The sequence below is a fragment of the Symphalangus syndactylus genome, chromosome 1 (genome assembly GCF_028878055.3).
Source record: "Symphalangus syndactylus isolate Jambi chromosome 1, NHGRI_mSymSyn1-v2.1_pri, whole genome shotgun sequence".
NCBI classification, from domain to species: Eukaryota; Metazoa; Chordata; class Mammalia; order Primates; family Hylobatidae; genus Symphalangus; species Symphalangus syndactylus.
The window spans coordinates 97,346,673-97,358,972 of NC_072423.2; the positions used below are offsets into that span (position 1 = coordinate 97,346,673).

At 49.7% G+C, this 12,300-nt stretch overlaps 1 protein-coding gene across 4 annotated transcripts in view; it reads right to left on the bottom strand.

Moving 5' to 3' along the window:
- CPT1A (carnitine palmitoyltransferase 1A) overlaps positions 1 to 12,300 on the bottom strand; it is a 92,844-nt gene that overhangs the window by 24,179 nt on the left and 56,365 nt on the right. For all 4 annotated transcript variants that reach the window (XM_055270798.2, XM_063644419.1, XM_055270788.2 and 1 more), the window contains 3 exons: positions 9,338 to 9,533; positions 6,255 to 6,443; positions 5,125 to 5,230 (listed from right to left, as the gene is read on the bottom strand). In XM_055270798.2, the coding sequence (XP_055126773.1) occupies positions 5,125 to 5,230; positions 6,255 to 6,443; positions 9,338 to 9,533 (491 nt within the window). The remainder of the gene's footprint in view (positions 1 to 5,124; positions 5,231 to 6,254; positions 6,444 to 9,337; positions 9,534 to 12,300) is intronic.

The following is a 12,300-nucleotide window of genomic DNA, read 5'->3' on the forward strand; positions in this document are numbered from 1 at the left end:
TGCCCTTCCTTAAAAAGTGAAATATACCTGTATGACCCAGCAGTTCCACTCCTAGGTATATACTCAATGAAATGAAATGAAAATAGATGTCCACACAAAAACTTGTACAGAATGTTCAGAGCAGCATTATTCATAATAGCCAGAGTGGAAACAACACAAATGCCCATCAACTGATGAAGAGATAAACAAAGTGTGGTCAATCCATACAATGAGATATTATCCAGCCCTAGAAAGGAATGAATTCCAGGTACATGTTACAACGTATTGAACCTTGAAAACATTATGCTGAGTGAAAAGAAACAGGCAGGCACGGTGCCTCACTTCGGTAATCCCAGCACTTTGGGAGGCCAAGGTGGTAGGATTGCTGGAGGCCAGGAGTTCCAAACCAGCTGGGCAACATAGTGAGATCTTATCTCTACAAGAAATTTAAAAAATTAGCCAGGTGTGGTGGCACATGGCTGTAGTCCCAGTTCCTGAGGAGGCTGAGGTGGGAAGATCACTTGAGCCCAGGAGGTCATGGTTTCAGTGAGTCATGACTGTGCCACTGCACTCCAGCCTGGGCGACAGAGCAAGACACTGTCTCTAAAAAGAAAGAAAGAAAAGAAAGCGAAAGAAAAGAAAAAAGAAGCCAGACATAGAAGACCATATATTGTATGATTCCATCTATATAAGATGTCCAAAATAGGCACATACATACACACAGAAAGATTAGTGGTTATCAGGAACCTGGGGGAGAAAGGAATGAGGGGTTTCTTTTGGAGGTGATAAAAATATTACAGAATAAGGCTGGGCTCTGTGGCTCACAACTGTAATCCTAGCACTTTGGGAGGCCAAGGCGGGCAGATCACTTTAGGTCAGGAGTTCGAGACCAAGCTGGCCAACAAGGGGAAACCCCGCCTCTACCAAAAATACAAAAATTAGGTGGGTGTGGCGATGCACGCCTGTAATCCCAGCTACTCGGGAGGCTAAGTAGCGACTGTTGCACAAGCACATCGTGAATATACTAAAAACCACTGAATTGTACACTTTTAAAGGGTGGATTTTAAGGTATGTGACTTATATCTCAACTAAAAAAATTAATTTTTTTTAGAAGAGGAATCCCTGTGCTCAGGAAGCTTACATTCTAGTGAGGGAGGTAAAACAACAACACAAGGTCAGGGTGACTGTCTGCTGGTGAGGGGGCGGGGTGGGTGGAAGGCTCCGCTAACACGTGGGGGTCACGATCCAGGCTGACCTAAGCCAGCGAAGGAACAGACTTGATCAGGTTCCACCTGCTCTGGGTCGGAGCTCCAGAAGAGCCCGACACAGAAACATCAGAAATAAATCAAGAGCAAGACCGGGTGTAGTGGCTCATGTTTGTAATCCCAGCATGTTGGGAGGCCGAGGCAGGCAGATTGTTTGAAGCCAGGAGTTCGAGACCAGCCTGGGCAACATGGCAAAACCCCGTCTCTACAAAAAATACAAAAATTAGCTGGGCGTGGTGGCACACACCTGTGGTCCCAGCTACTTGGGAGGCTGAGGAGGGAAAATCACTTGAACTCAGGAGTTGGAGGTTGCAGTGAGCTGAGATTGCACCACTGCACTTCAGCCTGGGTGGCAGAGCAAGACCCTGTCTCAAAAAATAAAAAATAAAAATAGAACAAGAACAAGAACAAACAGATTCAAGTTTCACTAGATCTGTCTTTAAGGGACTGCACTGGGCCTCCATGTGAGACTAGGTCAGTCCCCATCTGTGTCTGGATCACATGAGCCCCCAGCCAGGGTCCCCTGGAGTCAGGCCATCCTGTCTGCTGGACGCTAACAGCTAAACACCACTACTTCTACATGGCCACCCTGGTCTAAGATGAAATCCCTTTATCCTTATCTGGAGAACTTTAAAAAACAAGCCTGATCTTGTAAATATCTAGTAGATTTCTCTACTTGATAAATGTACCCTGTGTGATCCAGCTGCCTATGGTCCTGACTCTTTTTCTTTTGCCAAACAACAGCTCTTAGGCATATATAGGACTCGGGAAGTCCTTGGCCTGGGGTATAACAAGCCTGGGCTATTATGCTGTGCAGACATTTATTAAAGCGTGCCTTCTTGCCATGTCCAGAGACACTGAAGGCAGCTTGATCTTCAATGCGTTCTGTAGCTAAAAGGCTCTCTCAGCTTTTGTCGGCATCACCAAAGAACCCTGGTGGTGGTGAAAAGCCTTTTTGATATTGGCTGCTTTTTATCAGATATTAATGTCCTAGGGTCATACTGGTGTCTTAAAGCCTAGAGCACTCTGTTTTTTTCCTTTTTATCCTTTTTCCTACATAGAAAACCTCCCTTGGCTGAAGGAGCGGCTGGAGGTTTTGCCAAGACTCCAACCAGAGGGAAGACAATTGAAAGAGGCAGAGGCAGATGAGACACGAGCCCCTAACCTGGTCTTGGGAGCGGGTAGCAGGACAGGGCCATTCCTAGGGGGAAGTGAGGTCAGCTGAGGCCTAAAGAAGACCTGAGGGGGCCAGGATCCAGGGGAAGCCAGGGGGAAAAGTCTGCCAGGCAGAGAGGAGGGTGAGTGTGAAGACTTTGCAAGAAAAAACTGGCACCAGAATTTGTTTATCTCTAGGGGAAAAAATAGACAGACACAATATTATAAAAAGAAACGTCAAGGCCAGGTGTGGTGGCTCATGCCGTAATCCCAGCACTTTGAGAGGCAAAGGCAAGTAGATCACTTAAGGTCAGGAGTTTGGGACCAGCCTGGCCAACACGGTAAAACCCCGTCTCTATTAAAAAAAAAAAAAATATATATATATATATATATATATATTATCTGGGCATGGTGGCTTGTGCCTGTAGTCCCAGCTACTCGGGAGGCTGAGGGAGGAGAATCGCTTGAACCAGGGAGGCGGAGGTGGCAGTGAGCTGAGATTGTACCACTGCACTCCAGCCTGGGTGACAGAGCAAGACTCCATCTCAAAAAAAAAAAAAAAGTCAAGATTCAAAACATTCACAGAAGTTTAAAGAAAAAAGAAGGTCATGCATTATGATGTCTTCTCAAGTTCACTACCAATTTCTTTTTCTTTTTTTTTTTTTTTTGAGACAGAGTCTGACTCTTTCGCCTAGGCTGGAGTGCAGTGGTGCAATCTCAGCTCACTGCAAGCTCTGCCTCCCGGGTTCACGCCATTCTCCTGCCTCAGCCTCCTGAGTAGCTGGGACTACAGGTGCCCGCCACCACGCCCGGTTAATTTTTGTATTTTTAGTAGAGACGGGGTTTCACCCTGTTAGCCAGGATGGTCTCGTTCTCCTGACCTCGTGATCTGCCCGCCTCGGCCTCCCAAAGTGCTGCGATTACAGGCGTTAGCCACTGCGCCCGGCCACTACTAATTTCTAATTTCAGACACACAAACCCGGCTCCATGCCCTATCAAGAACAGTGAGGTGCTCAGCCTGCAGTCGGGCCCTGTCTCCCACACATGCTGTGACTTTAAGGTCATTTTATTCCACTTCATTTATTAGGCCAGCAGGAAAATTTAAAAGACTGCAAAAAGATGGTCTTTACAGTCAATGTGAATCTCAAAGGGGCTTGTTGCTTTAAAAAGAAAGATCTCAAGTTTCATCACAACAAGTGACCACAGTATTTTCTGTGTCAAGTCTATGGATGATGATCCTAGAATTTAGCAACTTTAAACAAGAACCTGACTGGTGAGTTAAGGAAACAAAACTTTCATTTAACTTCTCATGCCCAACATGGAACAGGTCAAACAGTTCAGAGTAACGAATTATTAAAAAAAAAAAAAAAAAAAAAGGCTAGGTGTGGTGGCTCACACCTGTAATCCCAGCACTTTGGGAGGCCCAGGCAGGCAGATCCCCTGTGCCCAGGAGTTCAAGACCAGCCTAGGCAACATGGGGAAACCCTGTTTCTACAAAAAATACAAAAATTAGCTGGGCATGGTGGCACACACCTGTAGTCCCAGCTACTTGGGAGGCTGAGGTGGGAGAATCTCTTGAGCCTTGGGAGGTCAAGGCTGCAGTGAGCTATGATTGTGCCACTGCACTCCAGTCGGGGTGACAGAGCAAGACCCTGTCTCAAAAACAAAAACAAAAACAAAAACAATGAGAACACACGGACACAGGAAGGGGAACATCACACACCAGGGCCTGTTATGGGGTGTGGGTAGCAGGGAGGGATAGCATTTGGAGATATACCTAATGTTAAATGACGAGTTACTGGGTGTAGCTCACCAACATGGCACATGTATACATATGTAACTAATCTGTACGTTGTGCATAGGTACCCTAAAACTTAAAGTATAATAATAAAAAAAAACAATGGTAGAGGCCAATCCACAGGTGCAGGCAGGGGGACGGGGGTTTGCGGTTTTCAAATAACCTGGTAATTTTAAGAATTAAAATGATGTCTTAGGTAAAAGACATGCTGCATGTTTATAAACCCAGATTTTCACATGCTTGCTTCTATTTGGCCTAAAAAATGCGGTAGGTAGGAAACACTAGGAAATCCAGCACATAAGGGATAGTTTATTCCAGGAAAAACTGAGCTTCACTTCTGCTGTGAAGCCGCAGCCTGAGAGTCAACTGCCATTTCACTCTTTTGTTCCCTAAGGAGATGGCAGTAGATGCACTGCTGTTCAAGGGACCTAAGTGATGGGAAAGGAAGACAGGGATGCCTTTAATCTAGTGATTTAACTTCATGTGCATTACTAGTACGAGTGAAAAACTCATATTCTATAATCACGCAAATATTACAAAACTAAATTCACTGTGGGGTTTGGATTATCTTTTTTGTTTTTTCTTTTTGAGATGGAGTCTTGCTCTGTTGCCCAGGCTGGAGTGCAGTGGCGCGAGCTTGGCTCACTGCAACCTCTGTCTCCCGGGTTCAATCGATTTCTCCTGCCTCAGCCTCCCAAGTAGCTGGGACTACAGGCATGCGCCACCATGCCTGGCTAATTTTTGTATTTTTAGTAGAGACGGGGTTTCACCATGTTGGCCAGGCTGGTCTTGAACTCCTGACCTCAGGTGATCTGCCTGCCTCGGCCTCCCAAAGTGCTGGGATGACAGGCGTGCGCCACTGCGCCTGGCCAGGTTTGGATTTTCAAAAGCAACTTCCACATTCAAGTGAAAAGTGTGAAAACTCACCTCCCAAAGGTGGGCTATGATCGGCGCATCTGCCCAGGAGTGTTCTGCGTTGAGGCCTATCTTCCCGTTTTTGAAGACAACAAACGTGAACGACTTGTCAAACCACCTATGTGAAACACACATGTATAGAACTTAAGTGTTCAAAGAGGCAAAAATGAGGAGACATTGCACCTCTCTGCTTCATCCTAGATGGACTAATTCACTTTGCACCTGTCCCTCTAACAGTGAGCAGACGCTCAGTCTCTGTGGAGTGAGGATGAAAATACAAACGGGACGCTGAATCACTCATTTCTTCCCTGTCCCAGACACAAAGATGAGCGCTTATATCCTGGGAGCCTGAAGTCAGGACCCGTTGTTATCGCAAGGCAACTGGGGAGAGGTGGGAGGCTCTTCCCGTGGGCACATGACCCCTTCATCAGCCAATCCTTGGCCCCACCCTGCAGGGGGGTGCTGGCCAACACTTTACAGATAAGGAAAAGAGGACTTAGGATAGCCACATGCCAACACCCTGGCCTAACCCTGTGCCCAGGCCTGTTTGCCACTCTCCCCTGCCTGAGTCCAGGGACCTGGCAGCCCTGCATCTCACAAGCATCTTCAAACAAAGGTGGTCATGCACAGAGGAGGGAAGAATCTCAGATTTGCAGCTTAGGCTGTGTATGTGTGACAGTTTTGGCGGAGGGAAGAAAACTGAAAGTTGGACGGGCGCGGTGGCTCACATCTGTAATCTCAGCACTTTAAGAGGCTGAGGTGGGTGGATCACTTGAGATCAGGAGTTCATAACCAGAATGGCCAACATGGTGAAATCCTGTCTCTACTAAAAATACAAAAATTAGCCAGGCATAGTGGCGCGCTCCTGTAATCCCAGCTACTTGGGAGGCTGAAGGAGGAGAATCGCTTGAACCCGGGAGGCAGAGGTTGCAGTCAGCCGAGATCAAGCCACTGCACTCTAGCCTGGGTGACAGAGCAAGACTCCATTTCAAAAAAAAAAAGTAAAATAAAACTGAAGGTTATATTTTTGTGCCACCTTCTTTCTTAGCATTATACATACTTAGGGGTGAGTGTCAGGCACACAGGGTATTTCTTCTAGGCTCATGGGCAAACTCCCGTCTCTCAGAAGGTAAGGACGGTACCTGTCGTAACATCGGCCATGTAGTAGAGATTTGGCGTAGCTGTCCATTGACGTATCCGGGTCTTCACTTCTGTATCCTTGTTCAGTTTCATCTAATGTCACAAAGAATGCTGCTTTCTCCACGGCATCGAGAGACTGCTTATTTTTCCCACGTCCAAAATAGGCCTGACGACACCTGGCCCAGGGAACTCTGCAGTGAAGATGAAATACGATTAAAGGCAGCCGGACCTGCAGCGATGGAGTGTGATGTTTGAAATGACACAATCAAACCTTTGCAGTTTTTCAGAATTTCTCGAAGGAAAACTCCATGTTGATGATGTTCCCCATCTGAGACTGTTTGCTGGAAGGACTCTCACCTTCTCCTGGTCTCCAGACCACAGCACAGGGAGCGGTGGGTAATTTTTGTTCAATAAATGCTGACTAAATGAACGGCCAGGTTGCAGGCTGGCCCTGTGGGCAAAGCCGCCAGGAAGCAGCTGACCCAGATCACCTGGTTCCATGCTCCCCGACACGCCCTCCCTCCCCTCCACAGGAACCACCCTAGGTAAGTTCCGGCAGCCCAGGTCACAGTAAGTGCGTAAGAGTGCGTCCCTCATGCCAGACTCTGCTCCAAACCTTTTCTGTGTACCAACTCACTGATCTTCTCAATGCTATTGTACCCATTTTTCAGATGAGAAAACTGAAGCACGGAAAGATTAGGTCACAGCTATTTTGAGGCAGAGTCGGAACCCAGGCCATCAGCTCCCAGGTGCATGCCACAGATGCCCATGTGACCCCTCCACAAGGAGGTCTCCGTGCCCGTCTTATTTCAATACACAGAACTGATGTGATGCCCACTTCCTTCTTGGAAGACCCACCAGCTGGGCTTCCTCGAGTGCTCCCGGGTCGCTCTCACTCCAGCTCCTCCAGGGCCCTCTCCTACTGCCCACCCTTCCAGATCGGGGCCTTCTGGCTCTCTCCCCACCTTCTTCTCTCTACGAGTGCTTGGCTACGGCGGCCCGCAGGGCGAATAAGCCTAGAAACACGCCAGGCCCCAGTGCACACCGCCCGGGGAACAAAGGTGACGGTGACGGTGACGGTGGCCAGCATGTACGGAGCCCTTCCTGTGAAGGACTCCTGTGGGTAAGATGCTGATCTGGCCCTATCCAGAGGCGGCATCGGGACCGAGGCGCCTACAGACCCACAGGGAGCCCAGGCCCCGCGGCGCCTGCTCAGGGTCCCCACGTCTGCTCCGCTGGGGATTCCAGGCTCTCACAGGAGCCCATGGGACGAGCGCGTCTTCACCAGAGATACATCTCCTGCCGCTGCTCTTTCTAGCCTTGTCAACACCGCAGCGGACACCGAACAACGCCGGCTTCCCCGCACACATCCTCCTCCATCCTGCTGCTGCTCCCAGGCCTGGCCCTGTTTCAGGCCATCACTACTGGGGCCACCGAAAAGCCTCCCTGTGTCCAGGGCCCCTCCTCCCTGCCCAACCAGAAGAATCTCCCGCGTTAACCTACTCATGCGCCCCCGGCCCCACCCCACCCTACACCACCTGAAGCGGTACCCAGTCGCAGAATCAAGCTCAAATACAGTTGCGTGCCTGGGACCCTCCCCAGCTTGGGACCGTGGCCCAGCCGCCCAGCCCACTCCACCGCTCCTGCCTGCTCTGCTGCCCCGGGGCATGAGGCTCCACCCCCAGGACACCCACTGTCCTCCTGGTCTGCTCCCACCCTCTGCAAGACACAGCCCACCTGCGGCCCCTCCACGCAGCACAGAGCCTCTCCTGATCTTTGCAGAAGGGGCCCCAACACCTGCCCCTCCCGCCTTACTCCCAGCGCTAGCGTAGCAGTTGTCACACTGCTGGAACGCGGCAGCTCTCAGCTGGGGACAACAGTGTCCCCCAGATGCTGGGCAATGTCTGCGACACTTCTGGTTGTCACACAGGTTGCTGCTGGCAGCCGGTGGGCAGAGGCTGGGGCTGCTGCTCAGCATCCGATGCTGCACAGGGCAGTGTACCCCACAAAGAGGTACCTGGCCCTGAATATGCACAGTGCTGATGTGAGAAACCCTACTATACAATACACACCACACCCTCGAGAAAACCAAGCTCAGGCTGATTCTCTTTCTTTTTTATTTTTTGAGACAGGGTCTCACTCTGTCACCTAGGCTGGAGTGCAGGCCTCGATCATGGCTTACTGCAGCCTCGACTTCCTGGGCTCAAGCAATCCTCCTGCCTTAGCCTCCTGAGTAGCTGGGACCACAGGCACGCACCACCAAGCCTGGCTAATTTTTTGGTAGAGATGGGGTCTCACTCTGTTGCCCAGGCTGGTCTCAAACCCTTAGGCTCAAGGGACCCTCCTGCCTGGGTCTCCTAAAGCAATGGAGTTATAGGCCTGAGCCACTGTGCCCGGCCTGATTCCTTTTCACTGAGGCAAGGAAATGTAACCCTAACACAGGGGCCTTGGTTTCAATTTGTTCTGTTTCCTAAATTAATAAATATGTCCACAGCGCCATAAGAAAGGCTAATCCTGGCCAGGCATGTGGCTCATGCCTGTAATCCCAGCACTTTGGGAGGCCAAGGTGGGTGGGTCACCTGAGGTTAGGAGTTTGAGACCAGCCTGTCCAACATGGTGAAACCCTGTCTCTACTAAAAATACAAAAATTAGCTGGGCATGGTGACGCACTCCCAGCTACTGGAGAGGTTGAGGCAGGAGAACTGCTTGAACCTGGGAGGCAGAGGTTGCTATGAGCTGAGATAGCGCCATTGCACTCCAGCCTGGGCGACAGAGCGAGACTTCGTCTCAAAAAAAAAAAAAAAAGAAAGCCTAATTCTAATCCTCACTTCTCCCCGTCCTGGACTCTGGAGTGTTTCCACACACATTTGCCTGACACACACACACAGGGGTGGCCAGGGCCTCGCCCCCACCCTTGTCCCCACTGCTCTTGAGACCTGCCAAGCCGGGAGACTCCAGAGCAAAACAGAGCCAAGGTGGGGAGCCCCGTGCCAGTATTTCCACAGGCCCCGGAGGGGATGGGCTCCAGTGAGGAGGAGCGCCTCCACCACCCCTCAAAACAGGACAAGGTACCCAGGCCGCGCACCTGTCTCCTGCGGTGAGGGCTGCCAGCCTGGCCTCCCCGGGCTGAGGTTCCGAGGTGTTGTCCAGGATCCTCTGCATCTGCTGCTCTATCTCCCGGGGCTTCAGCAGCCGCCCGTCATGGTACAGCCAGACCTTGAAGTAGCGTCCTCGATGGTACACGACGATGTGCTTGCTGTCTCTCATGTGCTGGATGGTGTCTGAGCCGGCCACGGGTTGGAGACACAAAACCAAGAATCCCAAGTTCAGCACGTGCTGAGATGACCATACCCTGACTCTGTAAAGGGCATGGGAGTCCCTGCTCTGCGTCCCTCCAGGCAGCCTCAGGAACCTATTCCTCAAGACGTTTTAAATGATTAAGGACAGCATGGAGTTAAAGCTCTGGATCGGAGAGGCCTGACTTCTGAGCTCAGCTTGATCACTCATTCGATTATGACCTCAAACAAATTACCAGAGGCCAGGTGCAGTGGGAGGCTGGGAGTGGTGGCTCACGCCTGTAATCCCAGCACGTTGGGTGAGGTGAGAGGATCATCTGAGGTCAGGAGTTCGAGACCAGCCTGGCCAACATGGTGAAACCTTGGCTCTACTAAAAATACAAAAATTAGGCAGGTGTGGTGACGTGCGCCTGTAGTCCCAGCTACTTGGGAGGCTGAGGCAGAAGAATCGCTTGAAACCAGGAGGTGGAGGTTGCAGTGAGCCGAGATCACACCACTGCAGTCCGGCCTGGGTAACAGAGTGAGACTCCGTCTCAGAAAAAAAAAAAAAAAAGCATGCTTAGCAAAATGGAATATTATCATTAAAAAAAAAAATTACCCAATCCTCCCTAAGCCTCTCCTCTGTAAAATGGAGGTCATAAGTTCCCCATGTGCACTGTGTAAGAATTAAGAGATGATATCCATAAAGCTCATATAACTAGGCATTCGGTCCGTGTAGTAACTTTTTATTAATTAATGACAATAGGGCAACTTAGAAAATATTCTGAGAGACATTCCAAGAATTGTTTCTGAGAACCTGAGAAATGTTCTGAGAAAGGAAGTGGAAAATCACGAAACCAAGCCATTCCGTAAAAACTACTAAAACAGAGTAATTTAAGCTCCTCAGTAAGCTTAAACATCACAGAAATGTGATGAAGTACATTCACTCCACGAATATTTATCAAGTCCTCTTAAGCACTGCTCAGTGGGGACACACAGTGACAGCTGATCAAGGCAGATCGTCTAGTGAGGAAGACGTAATAAATGCATGATTAAAAATAGGACAAGCTACCAGGAGCAGTGGCTCACTCTGTATTCCCAGCACTTCAGGAGGCCGAGGAGGGAGGATCGCTTGAGCCCAGGAGTTTGGGACCAGCCTGGGCAACATGGCGAAACCCCATCTCTACAAAAAAAAAAATACAAAAATCAGCTGGGTGTGGTGGTGTGCGCCTGTAGTCCCAGTTATTCTGGAGCTGAGATGGGAGGATCACTTGAGCCTGGCGGGCAGAGGCTGCAGTGAACTGAAATTGCACCACTGCACTCCAGCCTGGGTGACAGAGCAAGATCCTATCCCAAACAAACAAACAAACAAAAACAATAGGACAAGTGTCACAAAAGGCTAGAAAGTGTAGGACTGGGACCAACGTAGCCTGGAGATGTGAGAAAGCCCTTCCACCCCCACTAAGGAAGTGATGTTTAAGAAGAACCCGGCCACATGAAGCACAGAATTCGTCAATATTATGCCCGATCTCATTTTTTTTTTTGAGACGGAGTCTCGCTCTTATCGCCCAGGCTGGAGTGCAGTGGCGCGATCTCGGCTCACTGCAACCTCCGCCTCCAGGGTTCAAGCTTCTCCTGCCTCAGCTTCCTGAGTAGGTGGGATTACAGGCACCCGCCACCACGCCCGGCTAATTTTTGTACTTTTAGTAGAGATGGGGTTTCACCATGTTAGCCAGGCTGGTCTCGAACTCCTGACCTCAGGTGATCCACCCGCCTCGGCCTCCTAAAGTGCTGGGATTACAGGTATGAGCCACTGCGCCTGGCCTCCTGCTCTCATTTTTAAAATGTTTACCAAACCAAGGATGGAGGGGACCTGCTTTGGTTTGCTGAAGGGTTCCTACCAGAAACTTGGACCAAACAGCATTTGAAGCCTTCACTTTAAAGTCACAAACAAGACAAGAACGCACACCATGACTATGTATATTCCACATTACACTCGGGATGCTGGCCGGGCAATAAAATAAAAAACAAATAAAAGATAAAGGATTGAAAGGGAAATATCAAAGGTGTCATTTGCAGCTATGATTAGCATGTAGAAAATCCAAGAAAATCTATCAGCTGTTTAAACCAATAAGAATACAGCTGGGTAGTGGCTGGGTGCAGTAGCTCATGCCTGTAAACCCAGCGCTTTGGGAGGCCGAGGCAGGTGGATCACGAGGTCAGGAGATCAAGACCATCCTAGCTAATATGGTGAAACTCCGTCTCTACTAAAAATACAAAAAATTAGCCGGGCATGGTGGCATGAGCCTGTCGTCCCAGCTACTCAGGAGGCTGAGGCAGGAGAAGCTTGAACCCGGGAGGCGGAGGTTGCAGTGAGCCGAGATCGTGCCACTGCACTCCAGCCTGGGGGACAGCGAGACTCTGTCTCAAAAAAAAAAAGAATACAGCTGGGTAGAAACTCAGTTTATAAAAACCTTTCATGTTCCTATACCCTAGGGCACAGGCTGAACTGTGCCCCCCCATTCATGTATTGAAGTCCTAACCCCTAGCACCTCAGAATGTGACCTCATTTGGAGACGTGGTCTTTAAAGAGGTATAAATGTAAAATGAGGTCATTAGGGTGTGCCCTAATCCTATGTGACTGTGTCCTTTTAAGAAGAGGAGTTTAGGGCTGGGCCCGGTGGCTCATGTCTGTAATCCCAACACTTTGGGAGGCCGAGGTGGGCAGATTGCCTGAGGTCAGGAGTTCGAGACCAGCCTGGCCAACATGGTG